This window comes from Lasioglossum baleicum, chromosome 3 (genome assembly GCF_051020765.1).
Source record: "Lasioglossum baleicum chromosome 3, iyLasBale1, whole genome shotgun sequence".
Classification (NCBI taxonomy): Eukaryota; Metazoa; Arthropoda; class Insecta; order Hymenoptera; family Halictidae; genus Lasioglossum; species Lasioglossum baleicum.
The window spans coordinates 18,801,370-18,826,966 of NC_134931.1; the positions used below are offsets into that span (position 1 = coordinate 18,801,370).

At 39.1% G+C, this 25,597-nt stretch overlaps 2 protein-coding genes across 4 annotated transcripts; one reads left to right on the forward strand and one right to left on the reverse strand.

Annotated features, from left to right (window-relative positions):
* The first annotated feature begins 4,530 nt into the window (after window positions 1-4,530).
* On the forward strand, window positions 4,531-12,627 carry LOC143206986 (solute carrier organic anion transporter family member 2A1). The gene is made up of 9 exons (XM_076419924.1): window positions 4,531-4,789; window positions 6,198-6,413; window positions 7,120-7,378; window positions 7,727-7,868; window positions 8,006-8,300; window positions 9,282-9,474; window positions 9,606-9,846; window positions 10,279-10,711; window positions 11,665-12,627. Exons 1-9 carry the CDS (start codon window positions 4,531-4,533, stop codon window positions 12,546-12,548), a joined length of 2,922 nt encoding a protein of 973 aa, XP_076276039.1. The 3' UTR covers window positions 12,549-12,627.
* On the reverse strand, window positions 12,596-24,929 carry Oatp58dc (Organic anion transporting polypeptide 58Dc). Of its 3 annotated transcripts, none has more exons than XM_076419927.1 (8): window positions 24,695-24,929; window positions 22,282-22,929; window positions 20,187-20,296; window positions 17,557-17,996; window positions 16,804-17,479; window positions 15,317-15,701; window positions 14,761-14,862; window positions 12,596-14,335 (listed from the first exon to the last, which is right to left on the reverse strand). In XM_076419927.1, exons 2-8 carry the CDS (start codon window positions 22,610-22,612, stop codon window positions 14,214-14,216), a joined length of 2,166 nt encoding a protein of 721 aa, XP_076276042.1. In that variant the 5' UTR covers window positions 22,613-22,929; window positions 24,695-24,929; the 3' UTR covers window positions 12,596-14,213. The 3 variants fall into 3 exon arrangements, with proteins under 3 accessions (XP_076276042.1, XP_076276043.1, XP_076276041.1); XM_076419928.1 differs by lacking the exon at window positions 24,695-24,929 and adding an exon at window positions 24,397-24,688 and having other exon boundaries at window positions 22,282-22,786; XM_076419926.1 differs by lacking the exon at window positions 24,695-24,929 and adding an exon at window positions 24,397-24,688.
* Between the last annotated feature and the right edge of the window lie 668 nt (window positions 24,930-25,597).

Genomic DNA, 25,597 nt, shown 5'->3' on the forward strand with positions numbered 1-25,597 from the left:
CAGACTAAATTTCGCGCGTTAAGCCCTGGGTGTAATCCTGCCCTTAATATTCAAAAACGTGATCGCCCTGCCAAGCGTCCCGAGGAGAGGAAGGAGCTGGCCCGAGAGAGGAGTCGAGAGAGCCGACGCTCTCGTCCGAACGAACTGGGCGAACGGGGGAAGCTTTTCATATGCTAATTGGCATTCGTCATTTTCTTATGGCGACGACTTAAGTGTGCTTAGGCGTGCTAACTCCTTTACCGAGGCGTTAGACCGAGGCCAAGCCCGGTGAGACTGGCCCCCGTCCGCCATCTTTGAAATTGGACGGTATCTGGATTTGCCCTGATAGAACGGAAATTTGACTGCCGACGATGAATACGTAATTCGCATTGTCTCCGACTGCTTCTGCCGATCCGATAGGGCAGCGCGAGGCTAAAAATTCGACAGGTAAAATATTCGATATAAAGGTCGCCACACACAGGATCCGTCTTGTCGCATCTTTTACTTGTGCAGTCTTAAGGGGTTACGCCACCCTGAGATTGAAAAAAAACGATTTTTTTTTTTAATTTCCGTTATCCAAGTCGCACTTTTCCTTCTTTCGCGTTTTTCCCGAAACTACATTTTCACAACTGGTGTAAGTAAAATCTCGGAAACTATATCTCCGATTTACTTGAAATTTGATAAACATAATTTTAATAACATTCTCTATCGTTTAGCGTACAATTTTTTTGATACGACATCCCAATTGTTTATAACAATCGTTTAAAGTTTGATTTTTTTGGTAAAAATTGAATGTTCACTTTCACTTTCCTCGCATATCTACAAAAATGATTTTTTCTTGAAACCCCTACGCTACACGATAGGCAATTTATCAAGGAACAATAGAATAATTACATTTTTTGTTTCTGATAATCGTAGACTGCGGAATCACTTACACCGTCTGCGTGCGGTAAAATTGTCTGCCTCGATTGCAAGAAGTAGAAACCAAATTGAATGTTATTTTTTCCTTTAATGAATTTAATAGAGGAGAAATCAAATATTGACATCTTCAATTTTTTAAATTGTCCAACAATATTGAATTTCGTCTACTCAACGTTGCTATAAATGCATAAAGATCCGCAGTCTAATTATCACGACTGGAACAACTGTGTAAGTATTTAATCTGCCTTGAAGAAACCCATTTGTGATGCAACCATCTTAATTGATGTAATTGTTACAGAACAAGCGAAGGATTCTCCCATGTGATTAGTTAATTATCAACTCTGCTATGACTGTACAAATTAAATGGATCTTACCCATTTCACATAACTTCTTCTACTATTTTATTAATCAGCTTCTCCCTACAACAAATTGGACAAAAACGAAATAATTATCTTTTATAGAAAGTTCATAGCTATCCAAAGAATCAAAGTACTCACTGCAACATCCCTTCCAAAATTACTAACAACTTCCTCCAATAATTTTATTCTGCTGTATTGTTCTCGGTTAAACACACAAAATACATTCATTAAGATACAAGATATTAACAAGGTTAAAATAAATTCCAAAGTAAAAATTGGATGTCAAAGTACTCACTGCAACATCCCTTCCAAAATTACTAACAACATTCTCCAACAATTTTATTCTGCTGTATTGTTCTCTGTTAAACACACAAAATACATTTATTAAGACACAAGATATTAACAAGGTTAAAATAACTTCCAAAGTAAAAATTGAATGTCAAAGTACTCACCCTTCCAAAATTACTAACAACTTCCTCCAACAATTTTATTCTGCTGTATACATGTTGTGGACACGAGAAAAATTAAAATAGCGAACCAAGCACTGAATCATATGTTAAAATTGAAATAGAGTAATCTAATCCAAATTACTTACAACTTTCTCCAATAGTCACTCTTGCACCATCGAAGTTCCAGCAGTAGTCTTAAAATACAGTCTATAAATACTGTAGACATGGACAAAATTAAAACGTCCAATTATTGTATCGTGCGTTAAAATTACAATAAAAAAAATGGGCTTCCAAGCTCCCCTTTTCAAAATTACTTACAACTTGCTCGAATATTCAGACTCGGAACATTCTGACTTTATTAATCCTTGGTAATGGGGTTACACAGACAATCGGTTAGGTGTCGGTCGACATACCAGGTACACGTAAATATTTTTGTCGTCGGTGACGAGGTATGTACGAGCAATGGCATCGTCGGTATCGCAGCACATGCGTATATTACAGTCTAACTTTATCAGAAGATATCTGAGCAGCGTATCTGTAATAAGATAACGTGCGGGTTTCGTCGATTAAAAGTGCCGCGCCTGTGGCCTCACGTTGGCCGTGTTGGTGTGTCCGATTCGCTCCGTTTTCGTGAAAAGAAAGGAAGTCTATCGTTTCGGGATTCTAAAACGACATCGTGTCGCTATAGCCGCGCCATTATGTGATTGAACTAACAGTTTCGCTGCTGCACCTGTACAAAAAAGTACCGGTGCTCTCCCGTTAAGCGTGAGTGGCAAGAAATCGCACGAGCCGATCGGATTATTCGAAACAGTAAGTGAACAAATCAATTTGGCCAACTGTTCAGGGAGTTCCATCGATCACCTATCAATTGATAATTCGACAATCAGCCTACGATTCTCACCATTTTCGACACGATACGGATCGTAGACATACTAGTTCCAGGAATCCTCTTCGAGGAGACGTCATCAGGTGATTCATGATGACACACAAACCATCGCATGCGTGCAACACGCTCTACATTTGTCTAGGTTTAATGACAGTTGCAGCGAAAATTAGTATTGCATGGAACTTCTTTTACGATATGTGTAGAAATGTGCGATTCGGTGGTACGTTTGTTAATGGACTAATCGATTTTGTGTTGTTGAACGCGCTCGATTTGCTGACAAATTCGTGTGATTAGATGGTTCTCTTCGAACAGAGATAATGTCACATTGTTCAGCAACGAATTTGAAATCTTCAATTTTCCCATGAGCAGTTTTAATGATTAATCCTTTCATTTGCACATATTACTGTTTGTTCATTTTGTTTTATACTACTCCCGAATGTACAAAATTCAATTACTCGCGCGGGAGCATCGTATTGTACCTTCTCCACAAATTATATGACTTTATTTTAGCTGCAACACGAAGTTCAATGAACTCCATCACAGTTTTAATCTATTCTTAATCTACTGCACTCGAGGACGTGATGAAACAAAATTTAGAAGAATTTTATTTCTGAAAACTCTTAAGATCGTCATTTACTAATAAATATTACTAAATTACCGCATAGATGTTAGTATACAGGGTGAGTCGCCTAACGTTGCCACCTCAAATATCTTTGTTCTTTTTAAAGATACGTCAAATGTCTGAAGGACAAATTTGAATGGTAAAATTGGGCTCATACAAATTTTTGTTTTTATGTAATTCTTTTTAGAGATATCAAGGTCACCTTCATTTTTTTAAATGGAATGAGGTATTTTTTAATACGTAATACTAAACTATGTATGTCGAAAAGTTTGTAGTTCAGGAGATATTTCAATTTAAATAATTCTATATATATATATATATATATATATATATATATATATGTATTTAATGTTTATATATTTCAATATCCATTTAATTAAATAATTGGAAATATATCATTGGAAATATATATTTGATGCTTAACCATTTATTAAAATAATAATAATATAGATGCAATTCATTTATATATATTAAACTCTTATCTAAACATCTAATAATATATAAGATTAATACAAATATCCATATAATTATTATATATAAATAATTTTTTTTATATATATATAAATATTTCTTATAAAAAAGCGACGTAAAATAAATTAAAAAAGAAGATGTCACACTATTAAATAAACGCTAATGTCTTAGTACGACAGTAATGGTGTTTTAGAGTTACTTAAATTGAAATATCTCCTGAACTACTAACTTTTCGACATACATGGGTTAGTACTTCTTTATAACGAACATCCAGCTGCATCGATTGATGTATTAAAAAATACCTCATTCCATTTAAAAAATGAAGGTGACCTTGATATCTCCAAAAAGAAATCACATAAAAACAAAAATATTATTGTTATCACGTGAGCCCCACTGAACCATTCAACTTTGTCCTTCAGACATTTAACGTATCTGTAAAAACAACAAAGATATTTGAGGTGGCAACGTTAGTAGACTCACCCTGTACAAGACATACAGTAAAATTGAAACTGTAATAAAATATTTTCTTTATCAATTGCTAATAAGTAGACAATAGGATATCGATACATACTTTGAAATCCATGTAATTGTATCCAATTTCTGTCGTAAAAGTATAAAATTGTTAATCTACGGTGGAAAATCAAATTATTCTTATTATTTTCTTTATAAAGTATTGATGTTTGCAAATTACGAAGACGGTAATACTTTAGATGAACTAATCCGCTACATGCACAATAAATATATATATTTTTCGTGGCTCTAATAATTTGGTGACCCACTGTAATAGTAAACTGAAAGATCACGCGGTAGTCTATATTCAGGCGCCAACTTTGTTTCAAAGGAATGACTATACGCCTCCATGAAGTGGTGAGGTCTGAAGTGGAAGGTGGTTTGACAGGACCAGCCAACCCGATACCGAACGAGTCGATCGACTGCGGTTGTGCACAAGTGCCATGCCCGAAATTAGCAAGATTCGCGACGCGAGGACTATTCATCGGGCTGCTGTCATGGATAGGCTTGATTCAAGCGGCTGCGTACGGATATTTTTACGTGGCTGGGCCCACGATCGCGAGAAGATTCCAAATCGATCCTTACGTGATGGGTAAGTACTCCTTGATCTCGCATCTTGTTGCATGACAATTCAAAAATTTATCATCTATTAGATTCGAATAAATTTCAAGATGTCTTGTTGAATAAATCTATGCGTATAAATATCTTCATTTCATCTTTGAATTTTATTGAAAATATGTTACTGAATAAATCTATGAATGAATATTTTCCATTCTGTGTCATTGCTTCAGCCATTTTTTAGATAACCTATCATGTTATCTTATATAATATCATGATATCTTATATTATATCATGTCAGCTTATATTAAAAACGCATAAAAGTGGATAATTTATACAATTCTAATGTTTTCACTGTTTATAAATGATATAAATTACGGTCAGTTTTTCGAAAGTCATAATAGCTGTCCGCCCTTCGCACTCGCAACAGGTAAAGTGAACAGCTATTATGACCACAAGCCTATTTCAAGTGTCATCTTTAGAAAAATACAGCACGGTTTACGTGTTTTGTTATTCTGGGCTGCAGGCACACTCTTTAATGTTTAATTTACTTTATTCTTGAAATTCAAGCGTTTGACTAACGCTATTTTTGGGTAAACTTTACTCTACCGGACTCAAAATTAGTATCTTTTTAATCCAGTAGATGTGTATCCGATTTGTATTGGTCCTGGAGATAATTATAATCATTTTTTATAATTTTATAACATTATAATCATCGAATTATAATCATAATTCGTAGGAGGAAGGCACAAATTTTGAGTCCGGTAAAGTAAAGAGCAGCGCTATTTTTATTTCTTTTCTTATCACACACTACAACCTCATATTATGTTCTCATTCTTTTTTTAATTCAAATTTAATTTAAGTTAGAATTGTCCTTAAAATTTTAATTGCAACTCACGCCATTTTTATTTTTTTCCTTCTTACACTCACGCTACTGCTCACTCACTATGCTACTCATTCACTCACCTTGCTCTGTCACCGTTAGCTGCCTCATCCAACCCTCTTTCCTTCACCTTCCTCATACTTCACCCCCTGCCTCCTCTTCTTCCTCCATCTCCTACCCTCCTTATTGTATACAACCCCCTCATCCAGCTTTTCTCTCCTCCGTCTTCCTTCAGAATCCTTTTTGTCGTCCCTCTTCCACTCCTCCACCCCTCCTGGGTTAATACAACCCTTCATATGTTCTCAATTCTCATCCCCTTCACCCACACGCCCGAAGCTTGCATAAATTATTTAGTGTAATTAGTGGAATTAAGTAAATATTCAACACACAAATGTTCATACTAACTTATACTATATTAATAAATACCAGTTAGAGAAATTTCGTTCATATTGTAATAAAAAAAACCAATTAACGGACTTGCCCCGTAGAGAGAGAGAGAGACGGACTTACCCCACTCCACCTTGCTATAAATACTAACAAGTGAAATTGTATTTTACAGAATGGGTCCTAGCAATACCAGATTTGATACCCTTCCTTCTCGGTTTACTCGTCGCGTATTGGGGTGATAGGATTCACAGAGCCGCATGGGTCGGAGGTATAGTCCTTCTACAAAGCGCTTCATTCATCGTCATGATCATCCCCCATTTGACACATCAAACTAAAGTCGTCGATGAGACCGAGGACATGATGAGAACTACTGTATATGCACATGCAGGTAAGCAACAAAATAAACTTACATCCCTTATGATAACTTTGAGTATGGTATATTGAGGGCAGAGTTGGGCATTAATCGATTAAAATTTTAATCATGATTGATTGATTAATGTATACGATTAAAAAAAGAAATCGTCGAAAAATCGGCGATTGATTCAATCGATTGACGAAGTTAATCGTCAATCGTTGATTAAATGAAGAAATCGTCGAAAAATCGGCGATTGATTTAATCGTCAATCGTTGATTAAAAAAAAGGAATCATCGAAAAAAAAACATAAAAGCACGTAAACAAAATTTGTATTATGGACCAAATGACAATATTCATACAGTTCTGATTACGTATTTCATTTCGAAATTTCAACAGTTAATCATTAATCAATTATCCGATTGACGATTAATAATCGTTAATCGCAATTAACGATTAATAAGTATTTAATCGTTAACCACAATTTTAACGACTAAACGAGGAGATTAATTGTTAATTGCGATTAACGATTGAAGTAGAAATTTAGTCGTCAATCGTTGATTAAATTTTTGTCCAACTCTGAGTTAGGGTAGCTTATAAATTATTGTGATTATTATTTCATAGCTGATAGAAATCAGTCAATGAAGTACGTAATGATTGTTTAAAATGACTTATTATTAATACTTTTCTATAATCCGAAGCAAAATGTTCACTGTTAATTGTTAAATTTTCCTTTTTTCAGACGATAATCGCGATTTGTGTTCTGGAACCTCAACTAAAATAGTCGCGAAAGATGAGGAACCGTGTTACTTCACGTTCGCTGCTTTGGTTGTCGTGCAAATTATAACCGGAATTGCAAATATTTCGTATTATGCACTGGCAATTTCTTATTTAGACGACAACACGAAAAAGAAACACGTTGCTGGATTTATCGGCGTCGCAATTGCTGTGAAAATTGTGGGCGTTCTTCTGGGTTTCATGTTGGCATGGGTGTGTCTCAGGTGAGCGAACCTCTCTCCTCTCTCTAATCAATTATGCTAATTAAAATTTCAGCAAACCTAACGAACAACAGTAGTATACATTTTAGCACACCTGACAAACAACAATAATTTTTAAATTATATAAAACGGCTTCAATACACAATTATAAGTCCTCACTTAAGAAGTTGACAATATTTCATTCTCCTGAATATTCCAAATTATTATGAAACTATCTGTGCAGTTTAGCTGCATAATGTACACGCAATCTTTGAAGACTTGTAATGTAATATTTTCACAGAAAATTTTCATCCAAACAATACAATAATATACAATAGTATGATAATACTTTGGCATTCTTTTTTCGCTCAGGTTAGATGCAGTAACCCTAACTACGATTGACTCATACAGAGCACACATCGGTGCATGGTGGCTAGGACTGCCAATTTTAACAGTGTTGCTGGTAGTACCCGGTTTGCTACTGTCATGGTTCCCTAGGATGCTACCATCTCAGGTAACTCCTGGAGAAATGATCCACTTAAACATTAACAAATAATATCTAATCACGTTGCTGATAAACGAAACACCCTGTATATATGTATGTTCATATTATCATCGTACAATTTTCATAATTGTTTATAACGGTACCAGGTTGTCGAACGAGCCGCAGTCGCGCTATTAACTAACAGTTTGGACAGACCAAGTCGAACGCTTCGTCGATTTGCCAGCGAGAAACCAGAAAGCCCTGGTTTCTTTCCATCCGTGGGCAGGTTGTTCACCAACAAAATTTTAATATTTATCGTACTTGGGTACACGCTTTACATGATGGCCACAGTGAATTTCATGGTGTACGAGAATCTTATTATACAAGCGAGATTTCACGTGCCGAAGCCAACTGGACTGCTACTCGGTTTCAATGATCCGATTGTCTCGAGGCTGGCAACAAGTAAGATCAAATTTACTGTAATCAATCTTTTTTCTCCATTTTACAGTTGAAGAAAATCTATACATTTACCTGCCAGTTCTTTGAATTCTTAAAATGAGGACTTCTTTATCAGCTTTCAAAAGTTTTAAACTCTTTTAGTGTCATTACATCTTAAAACGTTTTCATATTTTCTATCTCGAAAATATTAATTGCGTTAAAGCACGAACATTATCAAATATAATGTAAAAGACTATGTTCTTAAATTTGTTACCTTTTCTCAGAAAAAAAATGGAATAGAAGTCCTCTTAAGCTTTCGAATTTTTGGAATTAGACTACTTTTTCAGCTTACAAAATTTCAATGCAATTTTGGGGCCATTATATCTTAAAAGGTTTTCATATTTTCTATCTCCAAAAAATGAATTGCGTTGAAGCACGAACATTATCAAGTATAATGTAAAAGACTATGTTCTTAAATCTGTTACAGTTTCTCAGAAAAAAAAATGGAATAGAAGTCCTCTTAAGCTTCCGAATTTTTGGAATGAGACTCCTTTTTCAGCTTACAAAATTTCAATGCAATTTTGGGGCCATTATACCTTAAAAGGTTTTCATATTTTCTATCTCCAAAAAATGAATTGCGTTGAAGCACGAACATTATCAAGTATAATGTAAAAGACTATGTTCTTAAATCTGTTACAGTTTCTCAGAAAAAAAAAATGGAATAGAAGTCCTCTTAAGCTTTCGAATTTTTGGAATTAGATCTTTTTCAGCTTACAAAATTTCAATGCAATTTTGGGACCATTAGATCTTGAAACGTTTTCATATTTTCTATATTTTAAAAATGTTAAAAATCGAAGCTTGGTCATTACTGAATAAAATGCAAGACATTACGTTTTTATCAATCTTTTTACAAATTTCCCAGAAAAAAGTGGGTCAATACTTAATTAGGTTTGAATGCTTAAATTTGAGCTTAACACGTGTATTATCAATTCAATTTTGTTTCAGACGTTTTGAAGCCAATTCTGATTGGTCTGCTCGTGGTGATTTCGGGGCTGATAATGTCGAAAGCGAAACCCAATGCCAGAAGTGTCGTAGCATACGGTGTAGTAATTACCTTTTTAGCAGCTGGAATTATTGTCGCGCTGACTTTAACATCCTGTGAGAAGAGACCTATCGTTGAAACGGACGCGAAAGGACAGTAAGTGAATCGATAATTAGCGAAACTCTAAATCGAAGGTGAAGTCGAGGAAGATGATTCTCTGCTGAAATAAAATGTTCAAAGCAGGAGACTACTATAAGATAAAAAAATGAATGACATATTATTTCCAGAATTTCATTACCAACCTACTGCAACAGAAATTGCAGTTGCTCCAACGATGCCGATTTCCGTCCTGTTTGCGAGAGCAAAGGCACTGTCACTTATTACAGTCCTTGCCATGCCGGTTGCCGTTCCTCCGAATACAAGAATGGTAGAACGGTTTATAGCAATTGCTATTGCGTGAAAGATGCAGAAATGTACGATGGCCCTTGCGATGAGAATGCCTGTCAAACTAGTTGGGTAATGTTTGAGGTGAGTACATCATCGTAACGCTAAAGATCACCTTTTTTAAATGACACTACATGAAAATTAAGTAGATGAAATTCAAAATTGTTGGAGAATTTTTTAAATTGAAAATGTCGATATACGATTTCTCCTCTATTCAAATCATTAAGTGAAGAAATAACGTTCAATTTAGTTTCTATTCCTTACAATCGATGCAGGCAATTTTTATTTTGCATAAAGATCCGCAGTCTATTGATAAAAGTAGAGTAGAGATTGCTCTCTGTTTGAATTTAGATGTACACACTGACTGTGATTGAAAGTTCTATTAAAATACTATTAAATTAAAATAAAATAGGCAATAATATTAGGAAAGATCAGAAACAAGTTGTTTTTGCCTGTCCAATATTTCTAATGTTAAACTAATTTGAAATTATAATAACAAATAATGATTTGTTCCAGCTTGGTACCATGTTGGTATACGCACTGATCGCAACAATGTTCATAGGAGACTTCTTAGTAGTCCTGAGATCAAGCTACACGCAGGATAAAGCAATCAGCATAGGCTTCTGGATGATGTGGTCTGCTGTCGTCGTAAACGTCGGTGGAAAATTCCTGTACGATTCAATAGCCAACCTAACCTGCCATTATTGGGGAACCAAAAGATCGAAGTGTCACCTCCATGAAAGTTTAAAACTGGGAGACTATCTGTGCTACCTGACGGCAGCCATCTTGGTCTTGAGTATCCTGATCAAAGTCGTTCTATGGTACCTCTGCAAGAATGTGCAGCTCTACGCGCAACAAAACAAGGAGACCTCGACTGGCACTGAAATGCGACGACTGATGACGAGAATGACTGCAAAGCAAACGCAACCGATCACTGGGAGCAATAACAGTAAATTATATTGATTATCAAATTTTGCATATGCGTCGTCAGTATCACCATAGTGCCAAAACGTATTTTCCTCTAATTTCTACAACCTCTATACAGTATTTTATGGATAAATGTCCCAAATGTCTGGCCGACAATTGTCCCAGAACTATGCCCACTCCTGCGGGGTGTACCCCCTTGAAGGGCCAAGAAGCTCGAGAGGCCTCGGTCGCCGAGAAGTATGACATCATACGGCTCGGGTATATCGGTGAGACCACACTAATCCAATGACAAAACTTCTTTATTCTTCATTATTGTTTTATGGGGCTTTGACCACCATATTCGTGGCATTTTTTAAATGAAAATGATACCAAATATGATGTAATTCGGATAATATTTACAAATCGTGGACGTTTGCAGTAAAACGTCCACTTCTCGGCGAGCGAGGCCTCTCGATCTCCGCTGTCCTTTTCTACGTTCGGCAAAAGTCAAAGAATAGTATCCCCGGCGGATAATTGTTCCTGAGCACACCTATTTTGGGGGCAGTTATCGATAAAATACTGTATGATCAAAACTAAGCAAAACGGTCATTCTTTTGATGAAATTTTTCATCACGTTTTCGCATAATTGTGGCTGTATTTCATCAATAACAGCTCTAATATTGTTATTGAGTTCTTGAGTTGTTACTGGAGCATTGGCGTAGACTTTATCTTTAACATAACCCCAAAGAAAAACGTCTAATGGTGTTCAATCACACGATCTCGACGGCCAATTGAAGTCTCACGTCCAAGAAATTTTTCACGCCATTTGTTTATGTTTTCGCGATGCTCCATTGGTTTCAATGCCCCAAGACGTGCTGAGCCAGTGGTGGAGCAACTTGGTTACGCCACCAGTAGCCTAGCCTAATAGCGGCCTAACTCAACGACCACTCAACCCGGCTAACACTAAAATTCTAATCACGAAAATTACATCCACAGACAACACGGTACAAGTGGAAGTAACGAATGAGCCAGCAGCGGAACCGTTAGAAAGAGAAGAGGAACAGAACGAGTCCGTGCCCCTGAAGTACGGTCCCCTGGGTCCGGGCGATCGTCGAACAGGTTCGAAGTCATCCCTGAGTCAAGCATCGCACTCTCGACGGTCCGATATACGAACTCTGGACTCCGAGGACGATTTGAGCACCAGCGACGAAGAGGGCAAGAAAAACTCAAGCCCGAAGGTAGCCTACAGACCTCTGGACATCGACTCCGACGTGGAGAGTGACCTGAGCAGCACGGCTCCAAGGTCGCGCAAACGAATCCACAGCAAAGACTACGACATCGTTTACGGAGACTCATCTCCATCCGTTCCAAAGCCATGGTCCAAACGCGAATTCCCTGACCCTGCTAACTATGACGACCCAAGATTATCCAGGAGACTAGAATCGGACCAGAACGGCTACGTGGATGGCTCTAAGAAGACCGACAGCTTCGAGTACTCGAAAAATAATAAACAACGACAAGGAGACTTCAACGAAGTTGGTATACCTGTAGTCGAAGACTATCCACCAAAAACCACGGATTCACCGTTCATCAAGGACGTGAAGTCGCTGATCAATCAGTACGAGCATTCTGATCAGCCTGATGGGGACGCCGAGTCTGTGAGATCTACGGAAAGTGGACGTTTGCAGTATAGAGTGGTTGCTGGCATTCCCCTGGTTGCTATGGCGTCCAAGAGACAGTCTAAGGGTCCTTCTTCGTCGGGGCACAGCAGTTTCAGCAATGACAAACACCCTGAAGACCCACCCGAGTCCCGTCAGAGCAACAGCCCGAAAATGTCCGTCGACAAGGGCAGCAAGGGAACGCTGCACACGGATTTTTAGTGACAAATGTTGAGGGTTACCTTGTTAGAGGACGGGACCAAGTGACGAACAATCGTTCCATGTTGTTATACTGCCTGTACTTTTTAATGTTTTGTATGAGAATGCATAAAAAGATTTTATTTATTCAACACATACGGCTCTTTCCCTGCTACCTATTACACGATTATGCGATCGTAGACTGGAGCTCTTCATGCAGAAGAAAAATTTTCTAAGCCGATTGTAGGGGACGGTTTGACACATTGGAATATTTATTATTACTTTATTATTACCACGCTTATATTAGCTTGCCGAGTTGTTGTTGATGTATGCGTCAAATCTTGTAATCGAATTTTAAACCACTCCTGATGAGCTAGAGACTTCGAACTTTAAACATAGCTTAGAACTGGATGACAATGCAATATTAAAAAACAAATTTCTACGTCTACGTCGATCCTGTATTTTGCACAAAATGCAGAAAATATTTATTTCGCATGAAAATCCACAAATCTACGTTGGAGTTCTGATCGGTGGTTTAACCATGCACTCCATCTTTCAGTTCCTAGTTGAACAGAGTATGTGCAATGAGCAACCCCCACAGAATTTCGTCTACTACAGTTTTATTTCGAAAATCCTTTGGCAGGTTTGTATCTTCGGTACACAATAGGTATCATAACGCTGATCACAATTGTTTTCTGTTCCCTTGGACCAGAGGACGGCAAACTATGGCCCGCGAGGTTTTAATATTGTTCTTTACATGGAAAGATTAAAATTAAAATAGTCAGATAATCGTTAAAAATAAATCAAACTACGTAAAATAGAACAAAAAATTATGTAAAAATATCACTTTCTAATAAAAAACATTTTGAACCTGTTTTTGTTTTTGTTGAGTTTGCTACCCGGCCCGCCGAGCCTAAAAATTTTGCCTAAAAATCTGGCCCTTTCCAAAAAAAGTTTGCCGACCCCTGCCTTAAACTAATCGCGCAGCGGAGCGCGTCTCGCGAGAACGCCGATAATTTACAGAAGCGAGATACGTATCGTTATTACGCCACGTATCGCACGTGAAACATATATAATAAGAACGCATCCTGTCGCCGCGTAATACACAAAGAAATTCATTGTCCCTTATCACGCGCTTCTTATGTACATGCGATCACGAACGACCGATCGATTCGAAGTTTACCAAATCACTGTCAATCCTCTTCCGATATACACATTATTTTACGTACACGTTGTATGAACGGTTTCCGGGCTAGGGATATCATTGGCAATGACAAGAAGACGAGGACAATAGAAATCTGAAATCCGCCGTTTCTGTTTCGTCTCGGACGCCGCGCCGTGGACGAACCGACCAACAACGGCAAGTTCTATCCGAGGTACTACGAGTTTTTAAATATCTAAGAAAATGCTTAAGGTACTTGTAAAGTCTTTATTCGTCGGCTCTCTCTTTCATCACTGTCCTCATCGCTCTCTCTCTCTCTCTCTCTCTCTCTTTCTCTCTCGCTCTCTTTCTCTCTCGCTCTTTCTCTCTCTTTCTCACTCTCTTTCTCTCTCTCTCTCACTCGTTCGCTCGCTCGCTCGCTTTCTTCTTTCTGTTTCATTTTCCTATTCACCAACGACTTCGCTGTTCGAGCCTTTACGCCATCACGGAAACGAAGCGATCTGACTGGATCGTTTAACGACTCGCTTTCAAAGCGTCTCCCCGGGCTCCTCGGCTATGTCTTTCAGCTCGATCTCCTCGTCGAAGATCTTCACATCCTTCACGAAATACCAGACACCAATGTCGAACAGCGTGCCCACCGTTACGAAGCCTGCAAAATAAGAAATTAATGAAGGAGACGAAATGAAAAAGAGTGTACTGATCGTCCTTCAGAAGATGGCAGTTATTTCGACAGTAGGGATCTGCGAGACCCTACTCTCCCATACGCTTAGGTTCTGGCGGGAACGATCGACGTAGGATCTGACCGTCACTGGCGACGGCCAGTTTTATTTTGCCAGAGAGACCACAGTTGTCGCTCCTCGACATGTGGTTAGCATAACATCGTAAAAAATTGTAAAATTTGTAAAAATAGTGTTACATATTGTTTCCTGAACATGTGCCAAAGAAAGATAAATAAAATCAAGATAATCATCATCAAGATAAACCATACCGAGTGTTTCAGAATGTGTGGACATAACTTCGAATTCAGTATGGAAGAAGAAGAGGAGAAAAGAGTCAGACGGAAAATAGACTTACTGGCTGCTGTAAAGTTTAATAGATATCTGAGGGTTTCGCCATTGTAGAGCCAACAATTCCCTGTGCCCGAACACGTTTTCCCCCAAACTAGACAGGTTTTATCTGAAACAAAATCATATTGCTAGGAAGAGTTGTTGAAATCATGCTGAAAAGAAAATTTTGAATAACAATTAGTCAGAATCATTGAGCCAAGAAAGAGCAGACAGAATCATTAGAAATTTGGTTTAAAAATTACTTAATTGCAATTAAAGTAACTAATAACAAAATATCACAACAATTAGATCGTTTAATCACAAATTGTGTATGAATCATTAATTATATTTAACAAAATTTTAAATCGTGGCCTTCAGTGTTTCCTTTGCAATTGCGACCAATAACAATTTAAAAAGAAATATTTACACGTTAGCTAGTAAACTAATCTATCTAACGTCTAGAAAAACTGAAAAGCTGTTTAAAAGGTGTACAAATACTTTCTACACCCACTGTAGATATCCTAATATATGCAATTGAATGTAAATTTTATAAAAGACAAAATCTGATCTTCCGAGTTCCTTACCCAAGATGAATCCAAAGAGGATAGGAGAAGGTATGAACGCGAACAGGCTCATAATAGTCAATCCGAAGCCCATTGCCACCGTCTTGTCCTTCTCGTCGACGCATCTGACGGACACCAAAAAGTTCGAGGCCCTCCCGGTAGCGCCGCTGAACTTCAATAGACAGACCACGGCCAGAAAGACGTAAAACTTGTGCATACAATCCACGGGACAGGCGCCCGGAACCGCGGTGCCTAAACTTGGTGATGCATCGGCCGAGGTGGACTCAAATGGAATTTCAGTTGTGTACACGAACGTGTCGTTCCCGAATAAATGTCCTAATGAACGCGGGAACTTCGGCTTGATGCAACTGCAATCGGTGTATATCTTCTTGCCGTTGCCCTGCACCTGCAAGCGTACGGCTCGTTAGGATTTCGTCGTGCCCGTTACATTAAATTTCAAATCTATCGTAACAGATCTTAAAAAACAATCTTTCTCTACACACATAAGGGTGTCTCAGCGCTGAAGGAGGCCACCTAAATATCTCCTTTATTTTTAATGACACAATTTCTTTTGTTCGGTTATCTTTTCATAGTTTTTTTCAAGGTCATCGCTATTTTTTCATCGGGAAAACTTATTTCTTTTATTCCATCTTTTTTTTACAGCGGCTGAAACAATACATTCGAATATGCGTAAAGTCATTAACAAGATGGAATAAAAAAAGAATATGCTTTCCCGATAAAAAATAACGATGACCTTGAAAAACCTATGAAAACATAACCGAACAAAAAAAATTCTATGATATTCCTCCTTCCATATTATTTAACCAAAAATATTTAACCAAAAATGTTCTTTTTGTGCCATTAAAAATGAAGGAGATATTTAGGTGGCCTCCTTCAGCTGAGACACCCTGTATATTGAAAGTACAGCACTTTAAACTTTAAAACATGCTCTCCAAATTTCATAACTGTATTCGAAGGAAGAAAGAAATTACAGCTCGCTCAGTGAGACGCGTCACTTTCTAATCCTCTCATAATACTCGTTTATTTTCATTTGTATCTTTATCGAACTTTTGCCAACACACTCGTCACATTTTTCTGATTAAAATGAGCCCAAACACGACACAACTTGGATCGTGTTTGCTCGTTTAATTCACGATGTAGTAGAACCTCGATTAACCGAACTGATCGAAATACATGTAGACAATGTAAAACGATTCACATACAAAGAGGTGCTCACAAAAGTTTGATCTAGCACTGTAACTATGTATTTAACTGTTCTATTATCGGAACACGCAGGTTTCGCTGATTAGTTCGGATAACCGGGGTTCTACTGTGTCTATTAAATAAAAATAGGACTTTTGAGGACGATCGCGGGAGAATTGATCTTTAATCTAGCGCTTTTGACTACTGAAAACCCTCATCTTCGCATGATCGAGAAATGAGAGGCGCATCCCGAGTCTATCACCTTATCTAGCAAATCTAAAAGGTGAAGAAAGTAGATACCGAACCTTTAAGTTCCGACATCCAGCATGGCAAGCAGAGATAAATGTCTGGCCGTCCTCGGAGCACACTGGATTATAAGTAACATAGTCGCAGTGGCATTCTTCATTACACGGTAGCAGAGTCTTCAACGCGCCATCAGGTTGCACAGCGATCTGGGTGTCATTGGCGGAGCACCCGAGGAAAGCGTACGAGATCATCCCCATAATCGATATAGCTCCCACCATCACGTTCCACGCGGCTAAATACCTAGCCTTGGGCTTGTACTTGGAGATGACCAGCCCGGAGAGGAGGATGCCGAAAGCACTGAAGACCAGGCCGACTGTTCCAGTGATCAACGAAGACACCGAGGCAGACTGCTTGTACTGTGTCTCGATGTACTTCGGCATGAAAATCCAATAAGGCATGTAGCCCATGAAGTAAAACACGGTCGCCAGGTTGTTGCACATCAGGGTCGTGTTCGTCAGAAGGCGTTTGAACGTTCTGATCATGTCGGAGAGGGAGGCAGGCAGTTCCGGTTCTTGCTCGGCTTCCATGTTGGTCGCGGACTTGTTCCGCTCCGAGGCCAGAGCTTTGCGAGCTGCTGCTCTGGGCAGGGTTTTCGGGAAGAGGGCGATCACGCTAGCGAAGATGAAGAGGAGGATCGCTAGGATGATCCAGCCGAGCCACCAGGCACCCAGCCACCTGTTTAAACGAATTTTGTAAAGAAACTAGAATTAATTGACCCGAGTTAGTTAACGATTATTCAAATTGTTTCATACCTTGGATCCTGCGTGGTAATGGTGGGCGTCAATGTCGGGCTGATGTAGAACTTGAGAGCGAACGATGCGATGCCGTAACCGATCGCCGGGCCCAGCATCCTCAAGAAATAGGAGAAACTGATCAACGCCGGGGTCTTCGATTTCTTTATGTTGTCGTCCATGTAAGACACTCCCAGAGTGTAATAAAGCGATCCTCCGACCCCGGACACCAGCTGTGCAATAAACAGCAACGCTTGGGGTGCGAAGTTCCCTTCTTCGTCCTCGCAGTCATTCTCACGGTTATCCTTCCCGAGACATAGGAACTTCCGGTGTTTGTCAGGTACATGACTCGCGTTTATGCCACGCGGCTTCGCCCCGTATTCCTTCGTGAGCAGCAGAGCGTCTTCGCCAGGCCCGTACAAGAAGTGAGGCAGCATCGTCAGACAGCAGAAGAGGACGACCTACACGAGAGAAGACGAACGGAGTTTTTATTGACCGATCGATCGATAAATCGGCCCAAAATTTCATGCTTGAAAAATAAGGACCACCCTAATGTAGAATGTACACCCACTTGGAAGTGGGTCAATCAAATCGATCAGCTGATTGGGCAAATGGATTACCAAATGCGTTTGTTGGGAATGTAATATTTCTAAAGAGAGAGAGAGAGTGTTTTAAATAACAATTTTTAATTATTTGATGATCAGAATTTCTCTGAAGTTCCTCTTTCAGAAATTATAATATCACACCTTAGGCTGCGGATACTCACGCAAAATAAGAATTGTTTCAATTCTCGTTAATAGTGTTAAAATTCTTTTAATTAATTTTAATTGAGCTCTTTTAGTTTAGTAAAATTGAAAAGAATTTGGTCAGTTAAAAAATTCAATTTTCTTTTTGATATCTCCACTTTCTGGAACTTCACTCATCCATTGGCGTCATAAATTATTAAAAATGTCAAACTTACAACGCAAGCACAAAGACATTTTTAACCATATTCAAAAACAGCAAATGAATTTTCACTCTCAAAATTTTCACGTAGAACGTATGAATTAAGTTAATTGAAACTCTACAATTTCAAATAACAATACTAATTGTTTAATGAAAAATTCCACTGTGATCGCTCAAGATGAAGCTTTTCTAATAAATTACTTCTTCAATTAAAAATCATTTAAAAAATATCTATCAATTAAGAAAAATATTAAACTTATTACACCCCATAGAACGAAATTGAAAAATTCCTCTTATCTAAGCTTTAATCAGGAGCGAACATTAAGCATACAGAATTGAAGTAGATTGTTTAACACAGTTGAACGAAGGGGCTTATTCAGTGCAATATGTTATCGATTGATCGATATCTCGAGATGTTATTGAAAAATATCAACTCTACAAGTCAATTGTACTTTACGAACTGATTTGGCGTAACGCTATATCGGTGTACGTTGAACATTAAAAAATTTTTGTAGTTTACATTAGTCTGCGATCCATATAGCGGCGATAATGAAAGTACATACATTCCTTGATATTTATTTTCTGATATTTACATTGGCTGTCGCCGAATGGGATCTTGGAAAATGCCGTCTCTGTTTTTTTCGATCTCCACGTTCGAGATTGTTACAGACGATTGTCTGACAACGCATATTTACCGCGCCGTTATCTAAACGATTTCTGTGACAATAATTCACCGAGCATTCAACTGTCTTCTATACGATAAATCTCGGGTAATTAATTCCGGAGAAAAGTCACTGACGAGCTGTGACAGGAGTGTTAACAATCCTACCGAAACCAGCTTTTCCGGAGAAACGTTCCTTTATATCTTTTTCGTATGCTGGACTGCAAATTTCTTTTATTGTTGCATAATAATTACAGAGGATTAGAAGTAACATCTGTGGTTGTCAGAAAGAACGCTCCATGTCACATAATTTCATTTTCGACAAATTGCCGTTTAAAGTTTTGATCACTGATGCTTTGACATGGGTTAAATTGCATTATTGTTTAGAGCCTTTCGAATTTATAATTTATACCAGTTGACCAGACACATCTTTTAAATTTTCGTTATTGGCCCAGCTAAAAAAGTAGTAAAAATCAATTTTTACGACACAATACAATTTTCCGACCAAATGCATTTTTTCAAAATATTTTTAGACGTCATTTACTAAACTAATTCTTCTAGCCTCACAGAGAAATTGAAGTCGTTTGGTCGTTTTGTGATTCTAGAACAACAGCTCGAACAATACACGAGGCCACAAACGTTTAACAACGGAGCCATCGAAAAAGTGACGCAGCCCGAGCGGAGCGCACGTGCAGATCTCGAAGCAGATTGTTTTTCGTCGTAATTACTGCAAAATACGTGACGCGAATTGTTCCACGCACACCGGCAGCGTCTTTTCACTGTTCAATGAATGAAGCGCTTAGGCTAAACACACGGTGGCGAGAGTACGATGGTAAGAGGCGTGAATGAGCGTAGGAGCTACGATTTCAATGCTTCCTAATTTAATTAAGAACCGACCAACCGGTGTGCTATGACGTCTCCTAGTTCATTCTTCGGGGCGTGTGCCGACAGCTGATACTTTTCTCTGCATTGTTCAATCTTCGAGGAAGAGAGAACAAGGGGATCAGGTCACGAGGCAACGAAAAAAATCTTGGTGAATACTCACTGTGTAGATGCCGAACGCGATCCAGCGAGGCCTGTGACCTCTTCCTGCGTAGTAGGACAGGACTACCGACACGAACATTTGCGAGATGTCGTTGCCCACTGTGATCAGACCTAGACAAATATCGACATTTTCATAGAAACCACCAGACATTTTCGAACAGGAAATTGAAATTTAACTAGAATTGATTTTCATTGGGATATATAGAGATCTATGTGTAAAATAACAATTTTCTATGTCACTTATAAGCAGACTGCGGAGATCTTTATGGAAAATGAAAATGTTCTGCATTGATTGCGAGCAGCAGGAGTAAAATAAAAATTCATTTCATCTCTTAATAACTTTGTTACACTGAGAACAACATCGGGGATATTCTGAAATTTTTCATTGTTTTATATTTCACCCAACCAATTTCTTCATAAATGCATGAATATCCGCGGGTACCGAGGAAAAAATTGTTTCTTACTTAGACTATTGTTATTCTGCGCAAAGGTCTCTATACATATATCATAGTTAAACAGCGGATCTTTATGCAAAATAAAAATTGTCTGCATATTCTTACTTTCGTTAACTATCTTATTAAACTGAAACTAATACACTCTGATGTCCTTAAATCTTTTTAATATGCCCACTGCTTTATATTGTACCTACTCATTTTTGTCATAAATGCATAACGCTCATTTTCTTTTAGCTTTATTATTTTGTGAATTGTGAAAGAGTTTAAAATTTTTCTGGTGAGATTTGATTTTTAACATAATTGTAAGCACTGTCAATATTTTGGATATGCGCATTATTGATAAAAACATATCAACAAAAGTATGTTTTGTTAGACCGCGATAAAAATTTTCGAGCTAAAATATACAGCAATTGGAATGAGATAAAAGTATGGTTCTTCAATTCACAATTGTATTATGACCGGAAAACGATAAAACCATATTGAGTTTGCTAGAATAATATCAAGCCTGAAGTGCATGAAATCTGAAAAATTGATCAAAATGTAAATGAGATGCTAAAATGAAAATGATCACAATTCATCAAAACGAGAAAAGAAAAATTAACTAAATTGAAATTAGAAATTATTATTACTTTATGTTCGTCCCTCCGAATATTATCATATATTAAAACAAATCTTACTCTTTGAAAAATTTGGTTCATGACCGAAGCAACCACGAAAATATGATCTCATATTTTTTTACACACAGCGAAAAATGCATCAATTTTAACACACAACTTTTTATGGGATGAAATACATTACATCTTGAAAATTTCTTTGAAAAGTCTCCTGAAGGAACAAATATTTTGCATAACAAAAGTTCCATTCAAAACATATATTTTAGATTGTTTATTAAGAATGATTCCATAACAGGAATACAGGCAAATTTGATCCTCAGAACATAAATCTAACTGCAATAATTATATAACATTGTCACAGTACTATTCACATTGATGTTCAGTACACAATGACTAAACTAAATGACGTCTTTAATATCATAATGAACAAAGAGCATCTGTTCCTGTCATAGAAAAATCATTATTTGTTCTTATTGAAAGTTACAGCATTTCCTAAAAAAGTTGCTGGGTCCATGTGTTAACTAGAACCTATTAAAAAATCCCCTAACATTTTCGATCCCTGGTAAACAGTAAGACCTATACAGCTTCTGACTTGTACGAATCAATGGTTCAGTTTTTGTTTATCTATGACACGAGTATGCTCATCATGGTCTTCTAAAACGAGCAAGTGTCTAGTGTCTGACAATAATCGAGAGCATGTCAATTAGAGATTTGAGCCATTAATATCCTAGTTTCGCTGTTGAGGCTTCCAATTGCAAGTTGTATTCTCTTATTATCATTTTCATTATTTTCTCAACTAGTGTCTCCTAGCACACGTTTCAAAAGTTAGCAGCAATGCTCGTGAAATGTTAGGGAAGCAATTCTAGAAGTCCATCGCTCAAAGATACAATAAAGAAACTGTTTATAAAAAGACAGTATATGTGTATGTACATTTACAGGCACATTATTCTCTGAAGATAGTCTTTTGAAAGAATTGTTTGATCTCGTTATTGTCTAGCGATCTAACTTGCTGCTTGTCCTTGCTTACCTGTGGTCTTCGAAGGGATCTTGAACCTCTTCTCGATGGTGGTGATGGTGCCATTGAAGTACGCGTAACTGGCCGAGAAGATACACCCTAGCACACCGTACAGAAACACGTAGGCTTTCTTATTGGCGAATCTCTGGAGGGTCGGTCCTCGCAGGCACCATATGCCGCAGGACGTGTCGTCGGTGATCGGCAGATCCTTGAACACGTCCTCGAGTCCTCTCGAGCTCGGCGTGGTGGGCGTTGTCGGCGTGGTCGGCGGCGTGCTTGGCACCCTCAACAACTTCAGGCTCTCCGGCCCGTTCTTCTCGTGGTTGCTCGTGTTGTTCTTCATGTTCTAGATTCTCGGCCAACCAAGTCGCCGTTCAACAAAACGAAACGGCAACGCCGTTCCGGCAGCACAGCTCGAGACCCGTCTGACCTCAATCGGTGGTCGCACGTTTTTGATGTACCTCCGCCGTTCCCGCGGCCCTTGGCATCGCTTTCTTCGACCACCTTGTCAACCACCCTACGAACAGATCTTCCTACTCAAAGATCCACACGGTCACGTGTTCTCCATGTCTCGGTGCCGCGCGGCTCAAGATATACCCCGTCGGATTCCCCGTTTGAAAACCTCTCTTCCTCTCAATCTTCACGCGATCACAGACCTGCCTGCGGATTCGAACAAAACTGTTTTAACAACCTCCCGTTTAAACTCGTGGGACGCCTAACCCGAGCACTCACTACACGTAGACACATTTTGCTATCGCGTGTCGCGATGACGTTTTTACTCAACCGACTGAAGTTTGTTAGCGCTGACAAGCGAGCCGCGGAAAATCGCGCGCCCAACTTTGCGACGCCTACTCTGTCAACAACTCGGAAGACGGGCCTGCTGGTTGCAATGATAACGATAACCCCATCGATTTCTTTAAATTTCTAATCGCTCCTGATCCGAATCCATCGAGCTTCTTACCCGAAACAGGTCTCGATTGATATCGTCAGGAACCGAGCAGCTAGGCCATGCCTCTCAAATCCTGAGTCAAAGTGGATCCTGCTAATCAGTGTATCGAGCGTTAATACTTGGACGTTTTCACAATGCCGGGGTTCATGTCCATTTTTGCTCATTTCGAAGACACCGCCTAGCTACTCAGCTCCTAGGCTTCAATCAATAAATTGAATTAACCTGGGCAGCTTTTCTTCGGTATAAAATCGTTCTTGCTTGATCTGATCCTAAACTTTACTATTTGAACCATTTTGGACACTCGATTGGCAGGGTTTGGATCCTTCTTGACCTAGAATTTGGAAGGCATGTCCTAGCTACACAGCTCCCGACGATTCATTTCAATAGAAGAAAGACTGCCCAGGTTATTTCCGACTAGTTTTCATTGAAGTCCAGGAGCTGTGTAGCTAGGTAATCGACACAGTCGTTGGAATGAACCAAAATGCACCTGAACACCGACATCAAAGTGTTACAACGTTCCAAGTATCGAAGTTTAGGTTTAGATCAAATAAGAATGATTATACACTGAAGAAAGGCTGTCCAGGTTATCTCCAACTAGTTCTAATTGAAGTCTAGGAGCTAGGAAGCTAGTAGGTGTCTTTAAAATCATGTGTCAAAATGGACCTGGCGCCTCCATCCTAGTATTACAAGGTTTCATGCCTGAAGAATTAAGTTCAGATCAAATGGGAACGATTATACACTGCAGAAAGCCTGTCCAGGTTATTTCCAGCTACTTCTAATTGAAGTCTAGGAGCTAACAAGCTAGTAGCTGTCTTCGAAATGATGCGTCAAAACGAACTCCTCATCTACGTGTTAAATAATTCTAGATCGGAGCGAATAAGTTCAAAACTGGATTATGTATCGAGGAGAGACTGTCCAGCTAATTTCCAGCCAGTTTTAATTGAAGTCTAGGTGTGCCAGGTGATTGACACGCAGTCTTTAAGATCAACGAAAATGGATTCTGCACTTCGCCGTCCAAGTGTTCGAAGGCTCGGAACCAGATGACACATCGAAGGCTGTCCAGCCTATGCTCGATTAGTTTTAAATCGAGGTGGTCGTTGACAGGTGATTTTGAAATTTTGCGAGACGAGAGTGTCCCGACGGGAAAATTGGCAAAAGGGAAAGATGCTTGCACGTACCCGCGTGAAAGGAGGAACCGTGGTGTGGTAGGAGGCCAAACGGATCCGAGATGTTGCTGAGGCTGGAGCCGATCGGAAGTGATCGGCGGAGACCACGGGTTTCGCGAGGAGGTTCGGGGAACGCGCACCTCGTGTCCGAAAACGAACGATATTCTTGCCGAACTGCTGTCACCAGCGACGCTCGACGAAGACGAAACCGCGTTCGAATCCTCCCGAGGGGATCCCCACTATCGACCCTGAGGAATCGATCGGACGACAGAGGATCGCGACGCGGAGAACTGTGATGCATCTACGGTACCTCGGTCCGCGTTGCTGTTATCAAGCGGGCACGTTTTCTTCCTCTCTTGCAACCGCTCGGCATCTCCCTCCTATGCCTCGCGACTGTCTTGCTCTTGACAATGTCTTGTCACTCTTCCTTTCCGTCAACTGCTCTCCGTTCGCACCGTCTCTCCCTCTCTCTGTCCCTCTATTCCTATTTCTCCAGCCAGCTTATCCTCGTCTAGCTGCTTTTCAGATCTTGATAAAACGCTATTGATAATGATAGCTGATTGGAGCTCCGGGGACCGATTAAACACAGACTGAAAAATTACCTGAACGGTAACAGAGCATTCCGAGATAGCTGACGATCTTATTGAGAATCGGTTGTACCGCTTCCGAATACGTTCGGATTTTCAACTCGGTTTTCGTAGGAGAAGCTAGAGTGATGAATGATTTATCGGTGGTATATCTCTTAACGCTACGAACGCGGCGCTCGCTATCGGACCGACGACTGATTACGATCTCCACCGTTCCCGAACATGTAAATATCCCAGTCCGTTGTAAATGAATTAACTGCATTAAATTTTGAGCGCCGAGCCACTTAAATTACAATTCCACCTTGCGCTTGCCAATCTCTTCCGCCCCCTCGAAATGCAATTTCATCGCGACGATTAATAACCGCGCACCGGCGGCCGAGTAACAAACGCGGACGAGTGTAATGAAAATCATCGGTCGACCATGTTTTTCTTTTTTCAATTTATTACAGACACTTTCTCACCTACATTCTAACGTCATTTAAGAAGATCCCGCGTTCACGGAGACTCCAATTTGATTTCCAAGTCGATCGCGTAATCAATTAATACACGCCGAACAAGATAACATAGACATTGCGTAATTTTTTTAATCGGGGTTCGGTATAATATAGGTCAGATTAATTCTTTTT

Coding starts and splice junctions, on each gene's coding strand:
- LOC143206986 (XM_076419924.1), top strand. CDS start 4,531: ATGACTATACGCCTCCATGAAGTGGTGAGGTCTGAAGTGGAAGGTGGT. Junction 4,790..6,197: donor AATCGATCCTTACGTGATGG/GTAAGTACTCCT, acceptor TGTATTTTACAG/AATGGGTCCTAGCAATACCA. Junction 10,712..11,664: donor GATCACTGGGAGCAATAACA/GTAAATTATATT, acceptor TTACATCCACAG/ACAACACGGTACAAGTGGAA.
- Oatp58dc (XM_076419927.1), bottom strand. CDS start 22,612: ATGAAGAACAACACGAGCAACCACGAGAAGAACGGGCCGGAGAGCCTG. Junction 17,997..20,186: donor TCGCGTTCGGCATCTACACA/GTGAGTATTCAC, acceptor TCTCTCGTGTAG/GTCGTCCTCTTCTGCTGTCT. Junction 15,702..16,803: donor CTGGATGTCGGAACTTAAAG/GTTCGGTATCTA, acceptor GTACGCTTGCAG/GTGCAGGGCAACGGCAAGAA.